Genomic DNA, 13,651 nt, shown 5'->3' on the forward strand with positions numbered 1-13,651 from the left:
TTTCATACATAAATTATTTTAATAACAGCTTTATTGAAATATAATCCTCATACCATCAAATTAGCCCCTTTAAAGTGTACAATTAAGTTTTAATACATTCACAAAATTGTGCAGCTATCATGGCTATCAAAGTTTAGAGCTTCTTCATCATTGCAAAAAGTACTCCATACCTATTACCAGTCATTTTCCATCACACCATTCCCTCAGCTCCTGGTAACTATTAATCTATTTTGTATCTCTGTGGGATTTTGGCTATTCTGGACATTTCATATAAATAGACTCATATAATTTCTGGGGGTTTTTTTGTGTGTGTGTCTGACTTCTTTTGTTCAACATATTTTCAAGATTCATTCATGTTGTAGTATATGTCAGTACTTTATTCCCTTTTATTGCCAAATAATATTCTATTGTATATAAATATACCACTTTGTGTTTATCCATTCCTCAATTGGTAGTTATTTAGTTGTTTTCACTTTTTGGTTATTATAAGTAATGCTATTATGAACATCTGTACATAATTAGTGTACAGAAATATATTTTTTATTCTTTTGGGTATATGTCTAGGAATTAAATTGTTAGACATGTGATGACCCTTTCTCTCAACCCCTGATCACAGAATTATTTTAACCCTAAGATAACCATATTTATAGTGGTGGATATAAACTTGGAGACGTGTTTTGGGGTCATATCACATGTAACTTTTTCAGGAACTGCCAAACCGTTATCCACAGTAGTACACCATTTAATATTCCCACCAACAACATTTAAAAGTTCCAGTTTTGCCATTCATACAGTTATACTGTCCATCATTTTTAGTTTAGCAAGTCTAGAAGATATAAAGTGGTATCTTATAGTGGTTTTTATTTGCATTTCCCTAATGACTAAGGATGCTGAACATCTTTTTATGTACTTATGTTCATTGTAAATCTTTTTGTGAGAGATATCTATTCAAATCCTTTACCCATTGTTTTAATTGGATTATTTGTCTTTTTGTTGTTCAATTGTATAGGATTTTTTTTAATTATGCATTCAAGAACCGTATGAGACAAATGATTTGTAAATATTTTCTCCCATTCTGTGGGGTATGTTTTCATTTTCTTGATAGTGTCTTTTGGGCTGCAAAAGTTTCTAATTTTGATGAAGAATTATAATTTATCTATTTTTCTTCAGTCAGCTGTGTGTGGTCACTGAAGCCTTTGCTCAGTTATCTTGGTGATTTAATGATTGGATAGAGATTTAATTAAATGCTTTGCATCAATAAGTTTTTCAAACTTTGCTGAGATGTTCTATTTATGTTTATGTTTATTGAATGCTCCTACAAACCGTTACAAGTGTACTTTATCCTTCACTCACTGCCAATGCATGGCCTCAAAGGTCAGCCAGGTATGAGAGATTAACGATTCTCTCCCTAGTCCTAAAATGTAAAGAACATACATCTTTCCGGTCATGCGCAGTCCTGCACATTTGTGTGGCCTTATAGATTCCCAGGAATATACAGATATTTTCAGATCACACTATGGACATCCCATGCACATTTTTCCTTTTAAATGTTTTGTCCTGCCTATTGTTATCCACAACTAGTATCTATCATAAAAAGCTATCATGTTAAACAATTGACATTTTGTTTTGTTTCGTTTTTTTTCTTTTTAATAAAGGACTTAGGGGCAGGACTATTTACACAGGCTGAGCTCTAAATCTTTCTACAATAAAAAAGAAGTCTCAAAAATTGAAGTTTTCAGGAAACTGCTGCGTAGGTCAAATAGTGACAGTTCTCTGGAGATGAGGCCTTGGAGGAGCTCCATACCTGTTCTTCCCTCTCAGGTGTCAGCTGGGATCATGGCATTCACAGCTAGCCAAGTTACAAAACTGGTGGGTCAACGCTTCCACACAGCTGTGGAGAGATGAATGCCACAAATCCCACTGGATCACAGATGCTCAGCCACCACCCCACCACCCACCCAGTTTTAAAGAGAAATAATTGAAATACGTACATGACGATTTGATTTACTTATTTCGTGGAATACTATAGTATTCCACAACTATAGTTGGTGCTCAGTAGATTGATATGAGCCTTTGCCTATTTCCAGAGTTCGGAAAAGGTTAACTTTGACAATTTTTACCAGTGTATTCATTGCCTTTATAGAAGAAAGGCAATGTCTTCTTGTCTTTACTTTCCAAAGGTGCTTCTAAAATTGGATTTTGACAACAGTGTGAGATTTCTATTTTTTCTTTTCCACAATGGTTATGTATTTGTCCCCACAGCTTTGAAATGTTATGGTAACCTTTTTGTCTAATGTATTGATTGTTTCTAGATTTTAAAAAAATCCTATTCTATCAATACATCTATAAATTTTTATCTCTGAGACCACACTGATTTAATCAAATGTTTCTGGTTAAATACATACTTAAAGAATATAAAAATTAATGGACAGTTATAAATGGGAAGAATGTCGTTAAGGTCTGTTTGTTGTGGCTACAAATAAGAAAAATTCATGGTGTAGCTTTATTAATTAAAGATGTAAACTGAATTGGAAAAAAAGGTGGAAATTGAGTGACTTTACATATAAACTCACATATTTCAAATAAATACTAAAAAGCTATGTTTATGAGTGACATTACCCTTTTTAAACAAAATATACCTTGAAAATGGTAATGACAGGTCTCCCAGCTTTATAGGACTAATGATGATCATTTTGATAGTTTAAAACAATGTTTTACTTTATTTACTTTCCTTTAAATACACTTTAAAAAAAGTGAATTGTTTAAAAATATATTAAATACAAACATTCACTTCTTAAATGTTACTTTTCTTCTATAGGACTTTGGAGATGACGGGTCCTTGTATATCACTAAGGTTACCACAACTCACATGGGCAATTACACCTGCTATGCAGATGGCTATGAAAAAGTCTATCAGACTCACATCTTCCAAGTGAACGGTAAGGAATGTGGTGTTGCTAAAATTATTGTTTGCTTCACCAGATATTCAAAGAATAGCATAGTTGACTGGGAAGGCAAGGCTTCATTATTTATTTATATATGTATGTATTTATGTATTTATTTATTTATTGATTGATTGATTGATTTATGACAGACACTGTTAATGTAAAACCTATTTCAATTTAAAAAAGTATTTGAGTGAATAAATACTGTAAACTTGCACCACTGTTCTGATCATGAAACATTACGAAGTAACTCATTCTCATTGGAAAATTAAACATTAGGAAATGTAAATTACCTTTTCAGCTTGAGAAGACTATCAACAAATAGCCAACCATATACATTTTAGAAACTGAAAAAATTAAGTATTTTAATACTTTAATCAGATCATCTATTTAGTTGATCTTATTAGTGATATAAAAAATGTTATTTATGTACAGCAAATTGTATAGTCTTACTGGTTAATTTAATGGCTATGGACATAGGTCAAGTAGGCTAATATCATTCTTACAATCAGAGCTTCGTTTTGTCTCTGATTTAATTCAAATTTTAGTTATTTAGTTGAAGTCACTATATAGGATTACAGGTAAGATGAATACACACTGATTCACTTTCATACTGACATATACTTATTAATTTACTGTGTGATTTACAAAAAGGAGCAGAAACTTACTTGGCTTTCTATAGGAAGAGCAAGATGGCTAGTGTGGTTAGTTAGTATGCATTAAAAGGAGAGTGGTGGATATAAACTTGGAGATGTGTTTTGGGGTCATATCACATGGAACCACATGGACCTAAATACTTAGGTCCCCATTCTACATGTAATGGGAAGCCATCAAAGTATTTCATGTATAAAGTGGCACATTCTGATTTGTTTTATAATGATTGGAAGCACTGAGATATGTTATAAAACTATTTTAGTAGTTTGGGAAGAGAAAATGGTGGCTTAAAATATAGTTGAATGGTGAAAATGTAAAGAAGTGCTCAGATTGGAATATATTTTAAAAGTAGATTTGATGATATTCTGAGAAATGGTATGTGAGTATGAAAGAAAGGGAATTAAATAGAAAAAAAATAACCCAAGTAATTTGAAGGAAGCATTTGGATATATGGTCATAACATTAACTGCAATGGAGAAGAAGCATATTTGGAGATTGAATGAGATTAATATAATTTGTTTTCGTTTCATACTTTTTTTTTGACTAATTAACTTTGACACACTTACCCAGATAGAAGTCAAATATGCAAGTTAGTATAAAAGTCTGGAGATCAAAGGGGAGTGACAGGCCAAAGTTGTATATTAAGATAATATCAAAGTGTAGAGACCGTATTTGAAGCCATAAATCTGAGCTGGATGAGGTCATTTTAGGAATGAGTATAGATGGATGTGAAGTCCAAACTTTGGAGCTGAAGTTAGCAAGTGGAGAAAAGAAGACATAGAATGAGCACCCTGTGATGGGAAATATGTCCTGGAAATCGATTAAGAAAATGTTGCCAAAAAGGTTGAAAAGATTGGGGAGTTCATGGTTCGACACTCAGCTCAATTGTCGACACTCAACAGAAGCTGATCGAGGCCTTATTTCCAGAGCAAAGTCAGTTGGCAACTAGATATGGGTGAAGGCTTGTATATTGGGTGCCTGGACCTAATTACCATGTATGTGGAGGGGGGTTCCCCCCCCACACCAACAAAAACTTTGGATACCAGCAGGGTGTCCAAGAATTCAACTCAGTTATGACACTCGCTACCCAGAGAGAGAATCAGATTCCACAGATAAAGGGTTTAGTCCCACAAGACTACCCACCCCTCCATACACATATAATTCAGACACCACCTGCAAGCCCAGATTGTTATCTGTGCTTCTGACCAAACCCCTAGAGATCCCAATGACCCCTCACCGCCTCCAAATTAGAATGCCAATTTCAAATCCAGGTTGTTATCTGGCCCACTGGCTCTAAATCAGAGGTTCCCATAACCCCCTCCTTGGGATCAGTTAATTATCTAGAATGGCTAACAGAACTCAGAGATATATGTTACTAGAGTACCTATTTACAAAGAATATTAAAGGATATTAAAAAATACGAATCAATAGTCAGATGAAGAGATACAAAAGGTGAGGTCTGGGGCCTGGCAAGGTGGCATGTCAAATCATTCTGGTTCTTTAATGTGGATGCTTTCTGAAAAAAAAAAAAAGAAAGGACAAGGAAGCTGTCCTCCTGGGTTTTTATGGGGGCTTTATTACAGTCACAATTGACTAAGTCATTGGCCATTGAAAATTAAATTCATTCTCCAACTCCTCTTGCCCCCTGAACAGGGATTTCAAACCTCTAATCACATAGTTGATTCTCCAGACAACCAGCTACCACCCTTGGGTGAGATCCAAAGTCACTTCATTACCATCACAAAATATACTTTCATCACTCTCAACATTTAGGAAATTCCAGGATTTTGGTAGCTCTGAAATGGGGATGAAGACCAAATATATATTTCTTATTATTAATCACAATATCACAGCTTGGACACCAATTTTTAAGGAAACTAGTGAAGAAAGCAGGCAAGATGTGAGGGAGCTGATGTATCCTGTCCCCATTGGTCTCACATGTTCGGAGCTAGACTTTCAGATATAACAATTGTACCTGAGGATACACAATCTTGCAGTACAGGACAATTCTATATGGGGGATGTCCCCTATCGAGATGCTGTATCCCTGGGGAAATGCTTATTGTTGCAAGTCTGGTCCTCACTCCTTCTTTCTTGTAATTGTTTATAGACTGAGGGCCTATTTGATAAGAGCAATGCTCTGTAGTCCCCACCCCCCTGGTTCTGTCTTTTATCTCTTATCCTAACTCCCAGTCCTGGTTCTTTCTGTCTAATTACCAATTATGTTAGAGTACTTGGTAGTTTTTAAAGCAGTACGTGGCTCATGTTCTACCTGCACCAGAATCACATGAAAAAATTATCAAAAATGTAGAACCCTGGGATTCACCACAACTATCTAGAAATTTGATTTGAACTCTGCATTTTACCAAGCTTTCTGTTAAATTGTGATACTTAGTAAAGTGTGAGAACCATTGTAAATGACTCTTTACAATGGTTCTTTAGGAGTTTCTGCTCCTTATTCACATCTGATGCAGGTTTCTTACATAACTCACTCATTTGCCATGTTTCCAGCTGGGAAGCACAGGAAGAAAATTTTGAGCCAAACTGCAGACTTTCATGTTGCAAGATGTGCCCTGAGCCACATTGGGGAAACTCAGCTCCCTCATTTCATCCCTTCCTGTGGATGAATTGTTTACTTTCTGATTTCAGGTTGTTCTGAAGTGGAACGTGGGAATAAAGGAATAATGAACTCTCAGAAACAGAGCCCATTCTCTGCCACTATCAGTCTTAACAGTATTAATTAATTAAGAGGAATTTAATACAATCCCCCGTCCCCCCCATTTGAAGGAAATACCTTCCAAGACTCCCAGGGGTTACCCGAAACCGAGGATATAACTGAACCCTATATATGTTATGTTTTTTCCTATGCATACATACCTATGGTAAAGTTTAATTTATAAACAAGACACAGTAACAGATTAACAACAATACCTAGTAGTAAAATAGAATAATTATAACAATATACTGTAATAAAAGTGATGTGAATGTGTTCACTCGTGTTGTTACCAGAGTAACTGCTTGGTCCTGTTACCAATGCAGTAAAGAATTACAGATCAGCAAACAGCAAACATGAAGGTACAAAGAAAGCTTATTAGGATACATTCTAAGGGAAGAACAGGCCAAGTCAAGAGAGGCAATGGCCCCAAAGGGTTTGGGGTTTTACTTTTATATTGTTGGCATTGAGCCAGCTCTGCATGTGATGTACAGATTTGGGTCATTTGATTGATATGCGATGTGTAGGCTATATAACCCCTTCCGTTCCGTTCTATGCATGCCTTTACCCATAATGCACACAGAAAAACCCATGGGGTGGGGTGGGGGGAGGTTAAAACCACAGTGCTAATTTATTGTAACTATATTATAATGAGGCTGAGGTTAAACCAAGGGTAAGCTTTAACATTCTGTACAGGCATCCAAAACCAGAATATTCTAGATAGATTTTACTTCCTTTTTTTCAGGATGTTCTAACTACAAAATTAGTCCCTGGGGTTTGGACCTAGGTGGTCCCTGGGGAGTGGACCTGGGCAGTGCAAAGGGTTCATTACATTATTGCCCACCCCTCCAGGCGCTTATGCTTACTTTCTGACTAACAGTTTGACAGGATCCCATGCTGAAGTCTTCTAAAGGCTCAATGCTTTCTGGCACAACACATTGCCATTCATCGGAACGTGCTTTCTGTTTATGTTTTATACCCACAAATTTAATGCCTCTTCCATCTTAACTAAGCACTTATCTTGCATTGTGGCTGTAATTTTTGCAGTTTGAAGTGCGACAGCCAAACTAGCACAAATTTCTTTCCCATCTTTACAATTTCACGGATAGAAGATTTGTTCTTACTGTAGATCTTAGCGACCTCAGCAGAGTTTTGGTTTTTTTCTTTATTTTTTTTTTCTTTCTTTCGTTATTAAGTCAAGGACTTTCACCTTTTCACTTAAAGGAAACACTGTACGGCATCTCTTTGGCATATCAAATTGCCGCCATCACTACTATAGTGCTTTGGGGCCTTTATTAAGTAAAATGAGAGTTACTTGAATATAAGCACTATGATACCGTGAGAGTAGATCTGAGAACCTAGATGGTTACTAAGTGACAAAGGGACAGGACGTATATATATGTTTGAGACTGGTCAAAGGGATGATTCATGTCACAGACAGGTGTAGTGGGACTCGGAGAGATTTCATCACACCTACTCAGAACCTTGTACAATGTAAAACTGATGAGTTGTTTATTTCTGGACATCTTTTAATATTTTTGGACCTTGTTTGACCACAGCTAACTGAATCTGTGGTAAATAAAACTGTCGATGAGGAGAGACTACTGTATTAGCAGTGATTGCCTAGGATGAACTCTATAGTTTTCCCTTTTCTAGAAACAAAGGTCCCTGAACTTAAGAATAAAACCAGTCTCTTTCTATTACCTCCTACTACATTTAATCTGCTTCAGAATCCTTGCAATAAATGTTTTCATGAGGGATGGGATTTGGGAAGAGGAACAATGATACTATCATTGCTGAACATAGGTTGAAAGTGAACAGAGAAAGAACTGTGGTAGCTGGGGGGTCAAGGGAGGGAATTTTATAAAATTACAGATGTGACCATTTTTTTATGCTGTGGTGAATAATCCAATAGAGATGAAAGGCAGCTTCTTTAACAGAAAAAGGGGAGAATGCAGTAGTCGAGTCTTTTAAAGTCTGATCTAATATAGTTACATTGATTTGTCTTTGGAAGATGAATAGTTAATCTGTTGAAACAGGGAGCAAGACAGACTCTTTAAGAACAGGTGTTCAGCATGGGAACATGAGGAAATCCTTTTTGTATTGCTTGGATTTTTTTTTTTTTTTCAGTGCAGTGAAGAATACCAACAACCGTGTTTCCCTGAAAATGAGACTTAGCCGGGTAATCAGTTCTAATGTGTCTTTTGGAACAAAATTAATATAAGACCCAGTCTCATATTGTAGAAGACTGGGTCTTATAGTAAAATAAGACTGGGTATTATATTATATTATATTAGACCCAGTCTTATATTATAGTAAAATAAAACAGGGTCTTATATTAATTTTTCCTCCAAAAGATGCATTAGAGCTTATTGTCCAGCTAGGTCTTATTTTCAGGGAAACACGATATCGAAAATGAGGAGTCTGTGAGAACACTCGTGGTTTGAGGAGAGGAAGAGCTATAAAGTAAATGATATTTCAGGGCAGGGGGGTGATGGACATGGCAGTATATAGTTGGCATATTGAATGGATTTTTGGGTGTCCTTGAGAAGATACGTATTCGTTCTTCAGGTGTGGTTGGCTGTGAATTTGCAATCAGAGCAAGAAGAGATTTGGTTTTAATCAGCATTTTCCGGGTGAGTAAGTGGGAGACAAATAGGCATGAGGAAGTTAAGCAAGTTTACAAGAGAATGATTATAATAAGGGACCATAGAATAAATGGCAAGGTAAGGAATGCGATAGGTAAGAAAAGAAGTGAGACGATGAGAAGTAAAATGAAGTGAAAAATTGACTGGGTTTTCTAAGTTGGTCAGATAATAATATGATAGCTTACTACGGAGAAAGGAAAAACAAACAAACAAAATACCTTCACTCAAAGCATTTTCTTAAGGCATCTGATAATTCTGTTTATAAGAAAATTTTTAATTATGTGAAGTCTGTATAAAAGAATGTATGGAGAATTAAAGTTTGATAGCTGTTAAGGCAACCCAGCTATTCTTCTAAATCTAACTTGCCCGTCCTGGCTTTAACTGAAAAGGAGAAATGAAGTACAAAATAACAAATTCAAATTCAACCAATTTGATCAAAAACTTGTTCTACTACATTTTTATCAAAGGAAGACAATAAGTGCATTTCAAGAAACATCTTTAATATTTACACCTATTTGAAGAAGCTAAAAATCTGCACAAAATTCATTTGTATCAGTAAGAGATTACTTTTGGCTGCTATAACAGAGACCCAAAACAACGGGCTTTAAAAAGATACCGGTGTGTTTTTATTTTGCATGGAAGAAGCCTAGATAAGGTGGTTTAGGATGGTCACTGTGGGAACAGAGCCAGGAGTGCAGTTTCCAGGCTCTGGGCCTCACGTGGAAAGGTGCTGGCTCAGGTAGTAAATGGCCATCAACTCTGATTGGATGGCCATCAGCTGTGGCTAATTGGCTGTCAGCTGTAACCAGCGAGCTATTGGCCACTAATATAACTGCCATGGCTACACTGGCAGATGATGGTGGCTGACAAGTGAGGATTGCAGTTAGCACAGCGGATTTCAATTAGCATGGCAAACTGCAGCTAGCAAGTGAGGTTGGTTGACAGAGTAGACAGCAGGTTGCGGATCGTGTGGCTCCTGCTTCCTGTGTATCCAACCCAGCTTCCAGCGAGAATATAGTGGTATGACACCCCTATCTATGGCTCCACGGGTGTTCCTTTTTGGCTTCACCATGGTCTTATGTGGGGAACAGGAGCTGAGACCCCGCATGACACCCTGCATGATGTCACTCTGTGATGTCGTTGTCCTATGCTTCTCATATTGTGATTAGCACCTGGTTTTCATTCACGATGCCATCCCTTCTTTTCCAAATGGTGGAAATTCTGATCATCATGTTGATATTTCCACAAAGAAAAAGGAAGAGAGAGGAAAGAAAAATAGCACCTGACACCTGAGAGAGTGCTTTTAAAAGAACTTCAGTGGAAGCACTTACAATAAATAACTCCCATTGGCCCTCTCTAAAATGCAGAGATTAAAAAGTATATTTCTTTGACCTTAATCCATAATGATTAAGGGTTTAACTAATTACAAAGACAGAAGGAATGGGGAGGGGTGATACATTTTGTAGGTAACTAACCATTTTTATCTCAAAAGTGTCTAGAGAGTCAAAATGTTTTACAAAACAGTAATAGAATAATGACTGTTAAATGACAAAATTCAGCCCAGTAAATTTGGAGATCTAATTGGCTTTATTAAGCAATTCATGAATCAGGCAGCACCCCATCTAGTAACTAGAGGGAGCTCCGAGTTTTATGAAATTGAAATGGAACTTTATTTTATTTTATTTTTTATAGAAAGAAGGGGGGCGGGCAAGAGAGCTATTAAGAAAAGTAAAGATAGGATTATTTTTGGGCCAGAACATCTTTTCTTTGGAGGAAGAAAACAGGAAGGATTTGTATCCTGCAGATTGCCTCTTTTTTTCTATGGGCAATGGTGAGGGCTCACATGACAGAGTACCTTACAGGTGCTTGACCAAAAAATTTCGGACTGACTGATTAAGATTACATTTCTGGGAGAGGTTTGAAAATGCAATTAGATCATTTTGGTGTTAGATCAAATGGTATTAAATCTAGGTTTAGTATCACAGACTTTTAGCATGAGTGATGCCATTTTGGGCCTGTGGTTTTTTTCTTTAATATAACACTTTACAATCAAATGTTTTGAAATGGTAGAATTAGCTATAAAATAGCAGCCCTATAAGGGATTTGCTAAACAATCCATTTCTCCCTTTTTTGTTGTTGTTTCTCTTTCCTTTGGTTTTATGGTGTTTTATATTTGGCATAAGAACTTTAAACATATGTTTTGTGTATAAATAAGCATAGTAAACTTGAGATCACTCAGAATATTGTCATAATTCAATCACAAAAGGTTAGGAATGAGTTTTGACAGTGGCAAAATACAATGAAAATGCAAGAAAATGCAAATTAGATAGCCAAATAACAGTTACGGACCCAATAAATCTCTAAAACTAGTTTAACTCATTTTCCATTCTCCATCCACTTTTCAGAAAAGGTTAAAAAGACCTCTAGAAAATTGTATTTTCATAGAGGATTTAACATACTTATCTTAACAATTTGTCAATTAGTAATAAAAATAAAATATATCATTGATTACCATAAAAAGGTCTGAAAATACCACAAGTTAATGGAATTTGTGAAAAAGTATTTTTGAAGTCCAAAGTGTATTTAAATATCCCAGGATGCAAGTCAAATAAAAGTCTATCAATAGCTCTGTTTCTTTTCAAACAATGCAAAATTAAATTATTGAAATATAGGAGTGCTTTTGTGTCCTTGTCAGAAGAAACATTATGTATAAATCAAAGAAGCTTGATTCTACCAGTGGAATTCATTTCATGCTTTTCTTTTTCTTTTTACATAAAGTAAATTGTCTTTAGATCTTCAGTTTAGGATACAAAATGTTTGAAATTTTAAAAGTTATTCAGTGTTTACAGTACCCTCTGGGCAGAAATCTTGTCCATATTCACAATAGACCCATAGTACACTGCTATTTCTCTCTCGTTCATCGTATTGTTTAAGATCCCACACATAATATCAAGTGGATTTTTTTCCTTTGTCATGTCAGAAATTTCTACACAAAATTGCTTGTTTTATAGGATGTCTGTATAGAACGCTCCTATTTCTCTCCTTCAAAGTTAGAAAGTGGCTTAAGTCTAGGGCAACGAGGGGCTTCTTCATTTGCATCATAGACTTGAACTTCCTTGTCCACTCACAGGCAGCCTTCCCTGCTAAACTTTTTGCACAGCCAAAATGCCCATGGGAGTAAAACTTTCCTGCAAACAGTAATATCCTGAAAGCAGGAAGTGAGAGTCCTACTTTCTCCTTCTCTCTCCTCCCCCCACAATGAGTTATTAGGATGAGAGAGAGAGAAGCCTTAAGGGTTCCTCTGGCTCAGTAAATCTCTAATTGGCATTCTTGGGCAACCAACATCAGCAACTTGTTTAAAATGCAAATCTCAGGACAGGGATCACCCCACCTACTGAATCAGAGGCCCTGGGCATGAAGTAGAACAATCTGTGTTTTAACAAACCCTCATGATAATTTTGACAATGAAGTGTGAGAACTACTACTCTAGCAATTGTATTCCCTAGAAACATGAGAAGTAGGACTATATGTTCCCTCCTCATCTTCTCCAGCTTTATTCTCTTAATTTTGACTTGGAACCGAGCTTATAGTGATCTCAGCTATTTCTTTGGGTGGTGTGAGATCAGACATGTATCAAATCAGCCCTCCCTCTCATAAGGTCCTCCAGCAGACAATTGTGATATCTTGCTCCAAACTCCACACTGGGCACTTCAGCTCTGGTGGAGGTCTTTCGACAGTTTTTTATTGCAGGAACTAGTAGCTCTGTCACTCTTAAGAACTTTATTTGACACAGGAAGCTTAACAGCTGCACTCAGGGTAGACCAGATGTGCCAGGGATTTAATGCACCCAGGGACCGTCCTTAACCAATGAGGGTCATAGGTCAATGGGTGAGAAGCACAATTTCCCACTTATTCTGTGGGAAGATTCTGAGCTGCGTTGTACATGATTCTTCAACGTGCCCACAGTGAAATTGAGTTATTTTTACTCATAGTGATGACATGCTCATGAATCTCATGAATTCACCTTGCCCGTTTTCTTTTTCTTTCCTTTTCTTGCTCTTTTTCTTTCCTCTATCTTACTTTTCCTAATCTCTAACTTGTGCTTCCTAGGATAGCTTCCCAAATCAACTATCTGAACCTAAGTTCTTTTCTCAGCTGCTCTTGCAGACACTCCTACTAAGAAAAGTCTTTACCTTAATTCCTACTGCTGCCCTTTTGTAGCTCCCCCTGAGAACACTGGTGGACACTATATGTTCGCTTCTAGAAGGCTTTGAAATATGATAGAACAGTACATTAATTCCTTAACTCCAAGGCCTAAAAATTATTTCTCTCTATTATTTCCCATGCTAAATTATGTCCAGTTACACTGTTCAGTAGAGCTCTTCAGAGCGCCTGCAATTAGATTAAATCATGACATAAAGATACTACAAGTATGCAATAGCAAGAGCATAGAGATGTTTAAAATTTCACATATAATATGATTATTAAATTCCCGGAAAGAAATAAAACTTCAAAGATTAAAGTTGCAAGTAAATTAGTTCAAAATAATTAATATCCAAAATTAAATTATTCTTCTCTTGCAACATAAAGTTTAAAGAAAGTTGAAAAGTTTTAAGTAAAAGTAAAGTCTGAAGAATCACTTTCTTCCCTAATATCCTATTTGGTTCCCTTTCAGTGAGAGAGGTCCTTCAA

General features: G+C 36.2%; 1 protein-coding gene across 1 annotated transcript in view; it reads left to right on the forward strand.

Moving 5' to 3' along the window:
* Nucleotides 1-13,651, forward strand: part of FSTL5 (follistatin like 5) — a 631,294-nt gene that overhangs the window by 464,659 nt on the left and 152,984 nt on the right. Inside the window, exon 8 of the mRNA XM_033135298.1 lies at nucleotides 2,819-2,939. Within this exon, the coding sequence (XP_032991189.1) occupies nucleotides 2,819-2,939 (121 nt within the window). The remainder of the gene's footprint in view (nucleotides 1-2,818; nucleotides 2,940-13,651) is intronic.

The sequence above is a fragment of the Rhinolophus ferrumequinum genome, chromosome 18, assembly GCF_004115265.2.
Source record: "Rhinolophus ferrumequinum isolate MPI-CBG mRhiFer1 chromosome 18, mRhiFer1_v1.p, whole genome shotgun sequence".
NCBI classification, from domain to species: Eukaryota; Metazoa; Chordata; class Mammalia; order Chiroptera; family Rhinolophidae; genus Rhinolophus; species Rhinolophus ferrumequinum.